This window comes from Opisthorchis viverrini (genome assembly GCF_000715545.1).
Source record: "Opisthorchis viverrini unplaced genomic scaffold opera_v5_283, whole genome shotgun sequence".
Classification (NCBI taxonomy): domain Eukaryota; kingdom Metazoa; phylum Platyhelminthes; class Trematoda; order Opisthorchiida; family Opisthorchiidae; genus Opisthorchis; species Opisthorchis viverrini.
This window is the reverse complement of record NW_008751942.1, coordinates 586,224-600,360: the sequence shown is the minus strand read 5'-3', so window position 1 is coordinate 600,360 and position 14,137 is coordinate 586,224. Positions and strand designations below refer to the sequence as shown.

The following is a 14,137-nucleotide window of genomic DNA, read 5'->3' as shown; positions in this document are numbered from 1 at the left end:
ATGGTGACGAAACGTTTGCAAATCAATTGCCAAGCTCGGCGAACAGATCAACAGCCACCTGATCAATTACCATTCATTAGGTGTGTTCGGTCGGTCACGAAGTTGCTCTCTAGCACCAACCGGAAGACAAATTACGGTGGTTTGTCAAAGTAAAAAACCCCTTAGTGCCTATAAAATCGATTACTGTATATCGAACAGCCGGGTCTAATGGGACTAGTCCATTGGGAGATAGCCAGTCACTTAAATAGTTCAAACAACCTCCGCAAAATTCTTTAGAGAAATACTACTCATAATGTATGAAATCGAACGTGGGAAGATGGTGCCAGGCACCGCGCTACTCATGAAGTTACGTTATGGTGACAGAATGAAAACACTGTTGAGTTATCGCTCCACATTAGTTGGGCCCTCAGGACTGAATCTTATGTTCGGGATAAACATGTCCCCATGTCAATCAACTAAACAGGCATTCATGGATTGCCCTGCCAGGGTAAATTTCAGACCCCTATCGGCAAAATTTAATGGACAGGTAAGAATCTCGTTACGAAATCGAGAATTGCTACTTTTGAGATGATGTATGTAGTTGTGGTCCATATCACTGAGTACATTGGTGTAGTGCGTTCACCCGAATAAACCGAATGTAGTCGTTCTGTTTCCCACGTAAATTCATATTGTTCTGCTAAAGGTCACTTACAAGGCCCCTTTCAGGATTTCCCAAATACAAGGCTACAATCGCAACCAAGCGAGTGAAAACAGCACAGTCATTCAGGCAAACAAAGCAGTGAAAGCAATAAAGTTGTGGAGTGAACTGATTTTTTACACTCCCACTGTGAAACGTGCGAAACAGCGTGACGTATAATGTAGTGCAGCTTAGAGTATTTACAGCGTTCCAAAACAAAGAGACCAGTCGATAAATTTAGGGGTTTTTGAGCACAGTGGACAGCTTGAAAACGCGTGACCACTATGATCTCAAGGTACATCAGCCTCTGTGGTCACTCGCTTCGCGCTAAGATATGGAAAGATTAGTTGAATTCATCGGTGTCCTAGGTCGATTAGATACTGGACGATCGATGAATTACCTCTGGATTTGATCAGGTTAAGGTCAGATGATGTGTAAGGGAGTTTTTTGGGCACATGCTTTTTTGCTTGCATCTCAGGCCTCCGCAACTCCAAGCGAACTGAAAGATGCGGTGAGTCGTAGATAAAACAGAAATTAGCATTCTGACTGGTGGCAGGAGCATAGTCCGTGCGTATGCTTTCGTACAAAGCTGTGCTGTTGTAAGTACGCTAGAGGGATATGTTTAGTATCCTTTTAGGTAGTTTGGAAGCATAATGACCGATGTAAAAATACATCGATATGAGTGCCCTTTTTCGTTACCACGATAGGTACTCCCTGTTGATCATTCGAAGCCAGGTGTATTTCGATGGAGTAGTCAAGGGTGGTATTTGATCACAGTACGTCTTTATGCAGTCCAGCTCCCTCGGCCAGTGTACGGAGATGCGAATTCGTCTATCTCTGGGAGATAAAATAGACACCAATGAAGGTTTTTACCGTAATGGACAGAAACTTATAAAGCCTAGATATTGTCTATCACAAGTAGACTCATGTTAAACACAGCGAGCCATGATACCCTTGGTATTTCTGGCGACCAAATCGTCCAAAAACTTAATAGTATTTCCTTACTCAAATCCACATACAAATAAAATGTTCTAATGGAGGGCACTGACGCAGGGAGTTCTTGCTGCTCTGTACAAAATGAGCAGGGGATCAAGGCGTCTAAATAAAGCAGCCCACCTCTGACCTCTACCTTTCAAGGAAACGGTTTATGCAGCACGCGCCTGCAATTCATGACGAGACTGGGTTAGCTCCCTCTCGACTCTGTGCAAATGGCGAAATACTCACGATCAGCTTAAGATTTATCCATAGTTTAATGCTAAGGTAGTTTGGGGTACGGGATACGAAGGAAGTTGAAAATGCTGCAATCAATCAACGCTCATTCACTGATACAGTGCCCTGCTTGATGCCCTTGTTACCACTGTCTGTGCACGATGGACCAAAGTGTTAAGCTATCATTCACTCCCTATTACAAGTACAACCACTAATCAATAGAATGTGCCTGGCTTTTTCAAGTTTGTTCACCCTATTGTAGCAAAGGGGTGAGTAATTTAATCGTCCGTACTGACGAGGTGTCGGTAGCTGACCACCAATATGCGGCTGGCCACGTCACTGGACTTGTAAGTGCTTTACTGAAGCACAGAAAAGGTCATCGAACATCTGAAATATTTCTTTTGGTCGAAGTAAAAATCCACACCATAACATCTCCCATTCAAATGTCTTAGAATATAAATATAAAGCAACACTATCCTCCGATATGAAAAGGACTTGTGGCCCATTGTTTCGTACAAAACGGCAGCACCCAATATGTCAGATTATTGGATTATAGTGAAACTCTCCAACTTCCCAGATTTTTTATAGTTTTTTCTGTATTTCAATAATTTTCGGCGCTCCAAATCCAATGAGAGTTAACGGAGATCAAGGTAGTTAATGCAGAATGAAAAGAAATTTTTTCGGAGCATCTTGAACATATTTGTCTCTCAGGTTCCTTATGCAATGTCATTAAACGAGTGGAATCATTAGATGCACGATTTCCAAGTTTCTTAAGGCGAATGCCTTCATATCCGAAACGCTTGATAGGGCTTACATCCTTGAACTATCTTCTCATGTCTCAGTCGAATGGCCGAATGGCTTGCTGATTAGACGCGCATCTGTAGCCTGGACTGCGCTATCCAATCAGAATGCGCGCGTTGATATCGGTCAAAAGATAATTGGTTAAGACGTGTGCGTGTCTGGCACGCGCGTCACGCCTGCCCTGGTAGTTTCACCCCTTCGCGTCCACGCGCTCCGGCTCACAGCAGTGTGCGCTTGACTTATCGTGCCAAAATGAAGTGACAGCGCACGACAGGGCCAATCAGAGTTAAGTTTCTGACCAGCTGTTTAAGCTAAAAGTGCGAAGTGGGCTCTTTCCTGGCTCACCAAAGGAACGGTAATGCTTCACTCACAGATCCAGGTACCAGCGCATGCTCCCGCGCAATCCCATGTATACCAAACGATGAAAACATTGCCATTCGACTGTCCTTCGTCATTAAGGACTTACGAAGATACACTATTACAGAGGGAGACTTACTGCAAACTTTACCAAAAACTTTTAATGAACGAACTAGGAGCCTGCCGTTCCAGGCTGTCGCCGGCCACTTTGAGACATAGTGAACTCAGCGCATTTCGCCCGCTATCGGCGGATACAAACCAGAAGTACATTTCACCTGTCTGTCCCAGTAGCCTTTCTGCCTTGCGGTTTCAATGTGAATCCAAAGGAAACTTCGGCGGAGAAGCTGTCCAGAACTCTATATCCAATCCACAGATTGTTTCAGATATTCTCATTTCCGCAATGTCTCCACAAACACTGACTTCCTCTCCACATTTCCATCCCAATGATTCCCCAGCTGCTGGCGAGTGGTTGAATGAGAGAGCAGAACTGTTACGTCGATTAGCAAATATGCATGATGGACCATCAACTACAGGGGATTTGGAAACTGTGCAACAGATCGCTAGATTTATCTACCAAACACAGTTGGCCAAACTTCATTCTCATCAGAACGAGTCGGACAAAAAGGATTTCGGTAAGCTTATTGGAAGCTCTGCATTTCTTCGTTTCACATACATCGTTTTGATTTTGTAGAACCGGAAAGTTAGGAGTTCCATTGATTAAAGATGAATTCAGCGGTCTAAAAGTGCGAGGAGCTTGTCTTTCACTGCTAAGGTGTAGCGTGTGGTATAAATCAGTTGATGTTAGTTGGCAGTTACAGTGGATTTGGCCAGGATCAATGAATTTCCATATAAAGAGTTAGATTTTCCAGGCTAAAATGCACTGCAAACTTACGGAAAGGAGCGAGGTATCCATACTGAACAATGTCAATCAGATAACCATCAAATGCATTTGAATGAACAGATGGATAAGAGGACTGAGATTCCGCACTTGGGCTTGCTTTCGTTGTTTCACACACTTGGTATCATAGATTTTAATGGGGCAAGACGATAGAGAAGGCCGACAACCTCGTCGTATCCGCTGTAGCTGGTTACCGACCTTTTCAGGTGCGTTTCAGCAGAGTACGACTGGACTGTGTTGTAGAGAGCCGATCAGAGTAGTGCCTCAAAAGGTAACCTATCCCGGCTAGTGAGTAACTCGTATTCGAAGGCTAGTTGAATAGAAGACTGTCCGTCATAGTTTTCAGCTTTTAGCTGAATTCATGATTGCGAGTATTACCATTTCCCACAAACTTGTCTCCAAAGCGACTGAGAGGAATCAGAGGAATCTGGAAATCGTACCTTACAAGTTTATAGACTTATTTTGCTTAACTTTTAGCTAAACAGACTAAGGTATACCTCACTTCTTAACCTTTTCAGCAGCAGTAATTTCGTTACATTCAGCACTCACGAGCTACTTTGGCAAGCAGCTTTCGTCACATCATGACGGCGGGTTTCAGTCCGTCTCTGAACACTAATTATTCTCACCAGAACACAATTTCCTGCCATTATTCATAGTATAGTCGCTCAGTCGACAAATATGATGCCCGAAACCCGCTGCAGCCGCAAAATGGACCAGTTGGAGGGCTGTGACAAATACGTTTAAACGTATTATGTGTCAGGTGGTGGGAGTTCTGAAAGAGAACAACTCTTTTGTTTATCAGCAACGTATGTTATCAGTTCAGGGTGCTTATTCTTATGGGAACATATTAGAAACCTGGATTACTGCCACGTGGGATTCGCGAAGATACTTACCAAAAAGAACCTACTATTGTCTACGGTATGTAGGCCATATCACCAATTTACACAATCCAGTGTGACATTTAATGCGACGAATCAGACCTCGGAAGATACGCCATGCGGTTGACCATTTAAGAAGCGAACGAATGAAAGGGGTAAAATCAAACGCGACCAAAATACGGTTCTCGGTTATCCTTGCCCCGCCAGCAGGGTTTGACACCCCATACGCCAGCCCATAGGATTAAGGCTGGGACTTGTTCACCGGAGCGGAAATACCGGATGAAGATATTGCTATTTCTTCACTTTGACCAACTCCCTATCACCAGCGGGCTCTCGGGTGTAGGTTTGAGTTCAAGACCGGGGTGCATCGCAACTTCTACGTTGGAACAAACAGATTTCAATAACTTTTGTGACAAGTTCTAGAGAATCGATATGAAACGTAGATTGACTTGTAATTCTGCAGCCTAACTGTACATTAGGCCTGGCTTTTTTAGAAGGCACGACGAGTACCAGACAACGCAGTTTCTAGCAGTAATCTGCCGAATCAAAGGATTGGCGATTCTGAAGTATTAGCTTACCAATAAACGGTAGGTCTTGCGTTCATTCAATAAGCCTTGCAAACTCTGTATACAGTAGCTTACTTCAAGACGGAATGAATATACACTCGAATTATGACAGGATGTTGAAGCTTCATTATTGCCATCTGCTCAGTGTCGGATACAGCCACCTGCTCATTGCACTAAAGGGAAAATGCAGCAGGTGCCGTGATGCGAGAGAAAAAAACCCAGCGCACACCTTGTTCAGAGTCGACAGGAGATGGTATGCTCGGCCCGACCAACACCTGTCTAAAAATGATTTGTTGTTGGGCTACCCACGTGCATGTACAGGGAGAATAGGTGAGATTCCTGTGGATTCGGACAAAAGAATGAAGCGCCCAGGAGTCCGTCTAATGGGATATTGTTTGATGCGTTGTTTTGATCGTCGTGATTTCTGCTCAGCTCAAGGCTGCATCCAGCAATCTACTGAAATCAATGAACTTGTTTTACACTACGGAATACGCCTTAAACAGGTATTCGCTTTCAACATCGATGCACTGGTTTTGAAACCTCAACAACGTGGATGGATGTGGCTACTTTTCATTCAATGACGGCTTTTTAGGAAAGTTTTGTTGCACTTAACTCTTGGATTGGGAGGCATACTTGCGCGTCCACTATACAAAACTTCTGGAAAACAGAGATAAAGATGGCTATCTCATTCAATCCAATGTTTGTATTAGATGTCATCTTTGTCACGAGCTGCTTGGATTGCGTCATGGTGTCAGGTTAAAAAAACCCGACGCAGTGGTCTTCATCCATGGTAGAATCGGTAATAGTTATGTCAGGTGAGGTGGGTTTGTGTGTATGTGGGGGGAGTGTGGTCACTTATTTATACAGGCTCAAAATTACCCCATCGCTGAACTGATCCAATCTGATCTGCATAAATCATATAAGGGATTTCGAATGAGACAAACTGATGGGTCATATACACCGATTAGCAGAGCGCACAGAATGATTTGAAGAGTCTTTCCCTCTCTAAACAAACAGGGTGTTTTTGAAACCGATCGAAAACAACCCTTACCAGAGCTTATTCACCCGGCATGTGTGTGTGTGTGTGTGTGCATCCAGATGTCAACTTATAATACTTTCACGGCCTAGAACCCGAAAATCGTTCCCCTGTGACATGAAGAGCGACGAATTCATTTTGTTCTCTCTTGCCGTTGGATTTCGTTTCACGTGAACCGGAGGTAGACTCACGACATCCTAATATACATAACCGTAGTGTATGGCGCTTGGACGGAAATATGACCTCAGACGCTATAGTCGCTAAGTCGGCTGCCGGCTTCTGAAGCACTGCTTTCAAAGTGCGTTAAGGTGATTTTCTCCTGTCCGCGTTCTGAATCCCACTATGTTCTTCTATTGCTATGCTACTTTCGTTTCTTCGAGACGTGAAAAAATGATTCCGGCTGTTATACTCTCGTCCGTTGTTTCACTATTTAGTTCCCATGGCTCTCTTTCACCAGAATATCAGCTGTATGCCATCGGCTACTGACCAAAATTTGTGAATTTTGGCTCCCACTTCGATGTTTGTGTCTAGACCTTTGAGCCACACGGTAGTTTCATGTCTAAAAAGTACCGCAGTTGAACGACTTTTATCCATCATGTGGAATCGCTATGTTATGTCATTCTGATACAGTTTTATACCTCAGGGACTGAATCGCGAGAAATTGCCAAGTCACTAGACGACTAGACTACATCCATAAAATATCTGTCTACACCTATGGTTAAAAATATTTCAAGAGAATTCAGGAACGAGGTAGAAAAGTTTTGCCTTGTTTCAACAACGCTTAGTATAACCTTAATATGAAACCATGGGACGATATTTAAGAAAAGCCATAACCCCTACAATTGCTAGTAAAACTGATGCAATTCGCACCCCACCGTCATTACTCGGATTGAATCGGTTAGAATCAAGCACAGTTTATTTCCGACTGAAAACCCCAAGTCAAAAGAAATTTGGCCGTAAATATACTTTATGGACAGTGATTCTCCAGTCCGATCGCTTAGAACACTGAGATGGTCTGGTGAGAATGGAATGCATAGGAAATTCCAATCCAGATGGTCCGGCGGGTTCAGGCATACTTATTATGGACCAGTTATCCTCTGGGCAGCTGTTCACTGTTGATGACCCCCTGAAGGGTTTAACTTGGGTAATAGTCAAACAGCTAAGCTCGCTCCCCTCCCGCCAAGTATGAACGACCAAATGTCGTTGTGTTGACAAATAAAGGGGCACTGTTTTGACATGAATCAGCTTATAGTTGGCAGTAAATCACTGAAATGTTGTGATGTTTGTCCTCTTCAAAGTTGACCGCAATCTGTTGACTTCTGAAACGGAATAATCAGTTCAGCATGCATGGAATTCACCTGGACAGCGCGATGGGGGCTCTTAAGGGCTGGGATAACTCCCGTTTGTGTCGGCGGTGTAACATACAGAACCCAGCTGTTTATCAACATGTCCAGAATTTATGCTTTTCGTAACAGGAATCCGCTCCTAGCACACTTTTGTTCGCGCAGTTGCACCAGCGATCCTCCCACGGACGCGTGCCATAATATGGAATATTAATATTATAGATGTGCGAATCCAGTTGCATATAGCAATAGATGTAGTTGATATCTGTCTCTAGACCGCAGTTATGCAGCAATTCACAGATAGATTACCCCTGAGATGACCACGCGGTCATCCTTGACCGAAAGCTGTATTACGATATTGATACTCTCAACATTAGCGTATTGTCACTCACAGCGCACTGATGATGTCACCTCAACCCGCAGTGAGATGTTCACAACCAGCTCACCAGGAAAGCCAGCAGTTATCACGACAACCTAAGCTACCAGTATTCTCTTCAACTACAAATCTATTATGATCCAAAAACCTGCCTAATTTCCCCACCAACCAGAACCTTGAACGAGCATGAAGGAAGTGAGAATTCTTGTCGAACGCAAATGTGTCTACGGAAGCTCCTGATGAGTTTTCCGTACGACCACAAACGCTTTCGGATGCAAAGAGTGGCTACACCATTTAGTCAGATATAACCTTATTTAGTGACTGTACAAATACGGAAGGCCAATCACTCGTCATACTGAGATGTGTCTGCCCTCAAGCACCGTGATCTGGAAGCTCAGAAGCGCACCCAAATAACCAGTATTAATATAACCCACAGCCACCGGTCTTAAATGCCAGATCTTTTGGTTAAATGATGTGACTACTATTGGACTGCACTGCTTGGTAAAGAAACATTGGAGGCAAAACTAAATCCGGACAAAGATGATTACCAAAAAACTGAATTTGCTGTAAATATTAGTCTTATGGCCAGCTTGAAAACAACGATTTGGTGCATGGGGCATTTGACGAGTAGCTTTACAACCCTATGTACAGGTAGTATCATTTACATCCGTTTCATTTCTGACATCTGAGTCCATTACTCGCTGCTCCGTAATAGCCTACAGCAAAGTATTTGTGAGCGTATTTAATCTATGTAGACCGACGCACCGTAACACACCTATACACAGACACCGCCTATACCGTGGTTCGGGTGTGGAGTTTATGGCCAACGGAACGGACTACATGGTATTCAGAATCTAGTAAAAACGGTCGTTTAGCTGTAACACTCTTCTGGCGTCTAATTACCGTGCTCCTTGAAGAAAGTACGATGGCTGGGATACTCTCAGGTTGCTTAAGACTAGACATAAAGTCACTATGTGGAGGTTGGTTTCGAACCACGGACCTTGCGGTCGCACTTGTAACACACCTATACACAGACACCGCCTATACCGTGGTTCGGGTGTGGAGTTTATGGCCAACGGAACGGACTACATGGTATTCAGAATCTAGTAAAAACGGTCGTTTAGCTGTAACACTCTTCTGGCGTCTAATTACCGTGCTCCTTGAAGAAAGCACGATGGCTGGGATACTCTCAGGTTGCTTAAGACTAGACATAAAGTTACTATGTGGAGGTTGGTTTCGAACCACGGACCTTGCGGTCGCACTTTAATCACTCAGCCAGTTCGAGCTCGTTCAGAACCTACTGGTGCTCTAAGAGCCCAGCTACGGCTTTGGGTACAAGCACACATAGTAATACGCATAACGTTGTTAGATCACGAACAGTTTGCACATCTTACTGGAAATTCTAATAAGCAAAATTTTTTGAATGAGTTTATTTAAGCCAAGACTATCAAGCTATCAAGATATCAAGCTATTTTTGGTGCGGGGATTCTCCCAAGCCTCCATTCTCACCTGCTAATCATCTCTTTGTCTCCTGTGAGTCCCATTACAGTCTACAACCTGTATTCTAAAATGCATGAACAACTAACCAGGCCGATGGAATGGGAAATAGATACTTCGCAGGAATGTTCTCATAAAGGTCTAAAGAGCTGAAAGGTCCATTGTTTGGAGGCAGGTCCGACTTGCGTAAGGAAAAATGTGAGCTTGTGGATCGTACGTGTTCGAAGTGCATTTGTATGGCCCCAGGGAGACGACCCAAGCGTCAGACCCAGTCATATCCAGTCCCCAGTACAGGGGAGACAGATGAATAAAGTGGCAAGCACCCCAATGAATTGAAACATTCTGAATGCTCTAACAAAAGATATATGAGGGCATTACGAGTGGTCAACCACTCCTGAGTTTAGTAAAGGAAGTCTGAGTCGTTGCTTCGGAAATACGTATCCGCCTCTGGGTGAGGTTGCAGGTAGAAAATATTTTTTACTACATCTAGTGCGTTGATGCTCTTTGTGAACGACAGTGTCTCCCTTGTAGCAAATTCAAGGTTGTAGGGAAGGACAGAGCAATGTTAGGGGACGTCTGCTCGCATGGTTAACTGCCAAGTTTTCACGATGAGAGCTACTCAGAAGCTCGCTGAAAACTGTTCCTCAGCTCAGGTTCAGTTTCGCTCTTCATGGGGCTCATCAGGTGGACGCAAACCCTGAGTTTCCGTTAAACTTTTGCCTGAACCCAAATTGCACGAACCTTGACAATTAGACTCGTTTGAATACAAGTTTGTTTTTCATGGAAGAAACAACCGAAACGTTTGTGATACTCTTAAACTGAACGTGCTACAAGTAGGCCGCTAGGCTTCATAATTCACTTGCTCTGATACCCGAGATATTGCAGTATATCTTCTTTAAGAAAACTACTCACAAGGTTGATGAAAAACTTTCATAACCCAGTAATGTGTTCACTCTTCTTGGGACTCCTCTGAGGAGTAATCAGTGATTTTGTGAGCAGCTTCCTTCATGAACATATATTGTAGAATCTCGGATATCTTACGAATTGAAGCGGGGGGGGCTGCCTTTGTGCAGCACATTTAGTTAGAGAATACTACAAAACAAAGGATCAGCTGAGTTTCAGGTGGGTCTCCCGTGAAAACTAAATTGGCATGTAAATGGGTGTAGTTGTCGAATTGTCAAGATTTGTTGTTAGCTAGACTAGAGTTGATACGATCACACCAATCAGAGTCGTATTTATCTTATCATGCCATGTATCTTTCATGCACATTTTAGTCGATCAGCATATCGAGGCTGTTGACCGTGTTAGCAAACCTGGTTTCAGTCCGGGCTATTACAGTAAAAAAACTCATTTGTTGGTAAGCGCTTTACTCCTTTTTAATAGACCTCCCTTGTGAGCGTTTTTTAGCTGGTTGGGTAGGTTTATTTTGAGACTTATTTTCTCCGGGTAAGACATAAATAGTTGCAGAATGGAAAGTAGCTGACAATGGATCACCGAGTTGGTTAGGTGTGGACACCTCACGGTCATCAAAAATGAGATTGAGATCAGACCCGAATCCAAAAGTCTCACGAAATTTCACTGATCTCTGGAATAGTTAACAACACCGTTCACTGGACAAACAAATTTTTACCTCCGAAAAAGGTGAGCTCGGAGGCCTCTTGATAGATTAGCTGTTATCCATCTACCAAAGGCACAGCTATATTTGGGCGTACTGTCAACCCAAATTCATATAAGCCACTAGGAGAGGACTGACGAACCTACTGTAGAGGATCTGAAGCATCTCCATTCGGTGGTTGGCCTGCTTTACTGGTCACATAATGTAGATGGAAAAGATAGTCGATGGCGTGCCGCATAGTCATTTAAGTGGAAAAAATTGAGAATCACCTATTCAACGTCCTAAACGTTAGTTAGAACGACTTACAGCTGAAAAAACAACTCCTCCTTGACGACATTTTACGCTTCAGGTGAGAAAAAGCTCGAAAAATTATACTTAAAAAAATCAAAACTACCATGATGGAAATGAGCGACTTCGAGCTTCTTCTGTCCTGGTACTCGCTCAAGCCAGTGGAGATGCCGACTAACAAATCTTTCACCAATCACTGCTAGTTAATGGATGAACTGTATAATACAACCCCAATATGAAAAGTTTTAGCATGAACTGAACGGTAAAAATATATTTGGGCTAATTGACCAACACTGGGTTACTCAGGTTACCAGTGACCAAAAAATTACAGAACTCCGATATGAAATCAATAAACTTAGCATCCTTTGCGTAACGCTTTAAATTGCGAACCAAATTTCCAGTACCATCTGTTCGTTCCGGCATCTCTCTGATGAGTGTTGGTGCACTCCATGAACCCCCCAGGCTTTTCCTTCAAGTACCAACTTATCTCGTTGTGTGCACCTTGCATGTTCGTCTGTATGTGCTGTCTGTATTATGTGCTTGCGTGTGTGTATCACACCGCCAACTCACCCGAAACCGGGCTACCATTTGGTCAAAAGATCTCGTTTCTTTAGACAGAACTGACATGAATGCCCATCATGGTTAACCAAAAATGCTACGGAACGAGCAGAATGAGTATCACTGCAGGTCATTATGCCCGGAACTGTTAGTCATAGATGAAACCCGATTGGAGAGGGTTACTGTTGTTCATAGTCATTTCTCATCCACCATAGCTAGTCCGTTTTGTCCATATGTTAGACTAATTAAACACTCCCTGGGGCAGAAAATAATGAGGAAATGAATTCCACCCTTGCCGTTGGTTGGATAGCCGGCCTGACATCAGTTCCCTTTTTCTGACTGAAGTGTTACCTGTTGTTGGTTTTCACACCGTCCTCAACACCCCTCCCTTTTTTAACTTCATTCAGATGGCTGCATTGACTTATCATTGGCCGGAAGACGCCATACGAGTCCGGAGGTCCCAACATCCGACTATGGTATGCCTCGGTTACAGCCAAGTGCATGTTCCCCTTGCCAGACTCCTCTTACCAAGACAGTCCGACTACCTCAAATGTTGCAGCTCGAATTTCCGGGGACTCAAAGTACTCCGTCCAGAATACACGGGATCGCAAATAACTTGTCACCAAGTCAAAATCGGCCAAATTCGATGGAGTATGAAGGCAGTACAGCGGAATTGTCAGGTGTCAAGATGGAGCCGAATAGGGAGAGTCAGTGTCAGGTCAGTAACATGTCGTTTCCAAGTTCTGGCTCGGTTGGGCGTGGAAAGAGCCGAAAATCCGGTTTTCAGGCCGGAGTTACCGTCGGCTACACCTACGATGCGTTCTTCATCTCTGACGGCCGATCAAGACGACGCGGAAAAAGAAAGAGCCAGATGAGCGGTCGCAAACCACGCACTGAATCTGGAATGATGAGTTGGAGTTCTTCATCTGGACATTCAGGTTCATCAGTGACGGGATCCTCAAGTGACGGTACGCTAGAACATCTATCTCTAAAAACAAGTCCATTTCCTACAACCCACTCGACGCCGAACAATCAAATTCTGTTGACTGCAGTTAGCCCTTTGACAGAACATTCCAGCCAAAGGTACAACTGTCCGGATTGTGGTAAGAGCTACGCGACATCCTCCAACCTCAGCAGACATAAACAAACTCATCGAAGTCTTGACAGTCAGGCAGCCAGAAAATGCCCCCACTGTGGCAAGGCCTACGTTTCCATGCCCGCGCTTTCAATGCATATACTCACACACGACCTTAAGCATCAGTGCGATTTGTGTGGGAAAGCATTCAGCCGGCCCTGGTTGTTACAAGGTCATCGGAGAGCACATACTGGTGAAAAGCCTTATGGGTGCGCACACTGTGGACGAGCATTTGCTGACCGATCTAACCTGCGTGCTCACATGCAGACCCATTCAAACTTGAAGCAGTACGAGTGCAAACACTGTCACAAGAACTTCGCCCTAAAATCCTACCTGAACAAGCATCTTGAATCATCTTGTACCGACCGAGAACCCGACGATTCACCAAATCAAGTTGATGAAACCGGACTCGGAGTTACCGCCAGTCCCATGGGGAACTCCTACAATGCCTGTTCCGATCTTGCATGGGGCGTAAGCAAGATTATATCCGATGACAGCTGACAAACTTCATCTTGTGCGCATAATGCAACTGTAATTGTCACTGTGTACGTCGCTAAACATCACACGTATCCAAGTGTAATAGGCTGTGTGAAACTTTATATTTTTCCCGATGTGTGCACCCTTTGTAGATCACCGTTATTTCAATAAGTCTAAAGAACAAAACCATTGCTCTGTCACAGAAACCATGCACTTACACTCGATTTTACAACAGCTAAAGAGCACCTTTTTTCAAACATGTTCGTTTTTTTGTTAGGGATAATCAAAAAAGGGTGAGAACAGAAATTGCTGAGATCGTTCTGATTCCTAGGTTTAATGTGATCACTTTTGGGCGAATCCGAGCGGTTGGTTCTAAGTGGGTTTCACAATAGCTTTATAAGATTTTATTGACCAGGAACAGACCGCT

The 14,137-nt window shown here is 43.9% G+C and overlaps 1 protein-coding gene across 1 annotated transcript; it reads left to right on the top strand.

Moving 5' to 3' along the window:
- Window positions 1-3,044: 3,044 nt before the first annotated feature.
- Window positions 3,045-13,734, top strand: T265_09545 (hypothetical protein; the record flags this gene model as incomplete). Its single annotated transcript, XM_009175649.1, has 2 exons — window positions 3,045-3,675; window positions 12,506-13,734. The coding sequence occupies 2 exons, from the start codon at window positions 3,045-3,047 to the stop codon at window positions 13,732-13,734; spliced, it is 1,860 nt and encodes a 619-aa protein (XP_009173913.1).
- Between the last annotated feature and the right edge of the window lie 403 nt (window positions 13,735-14,137).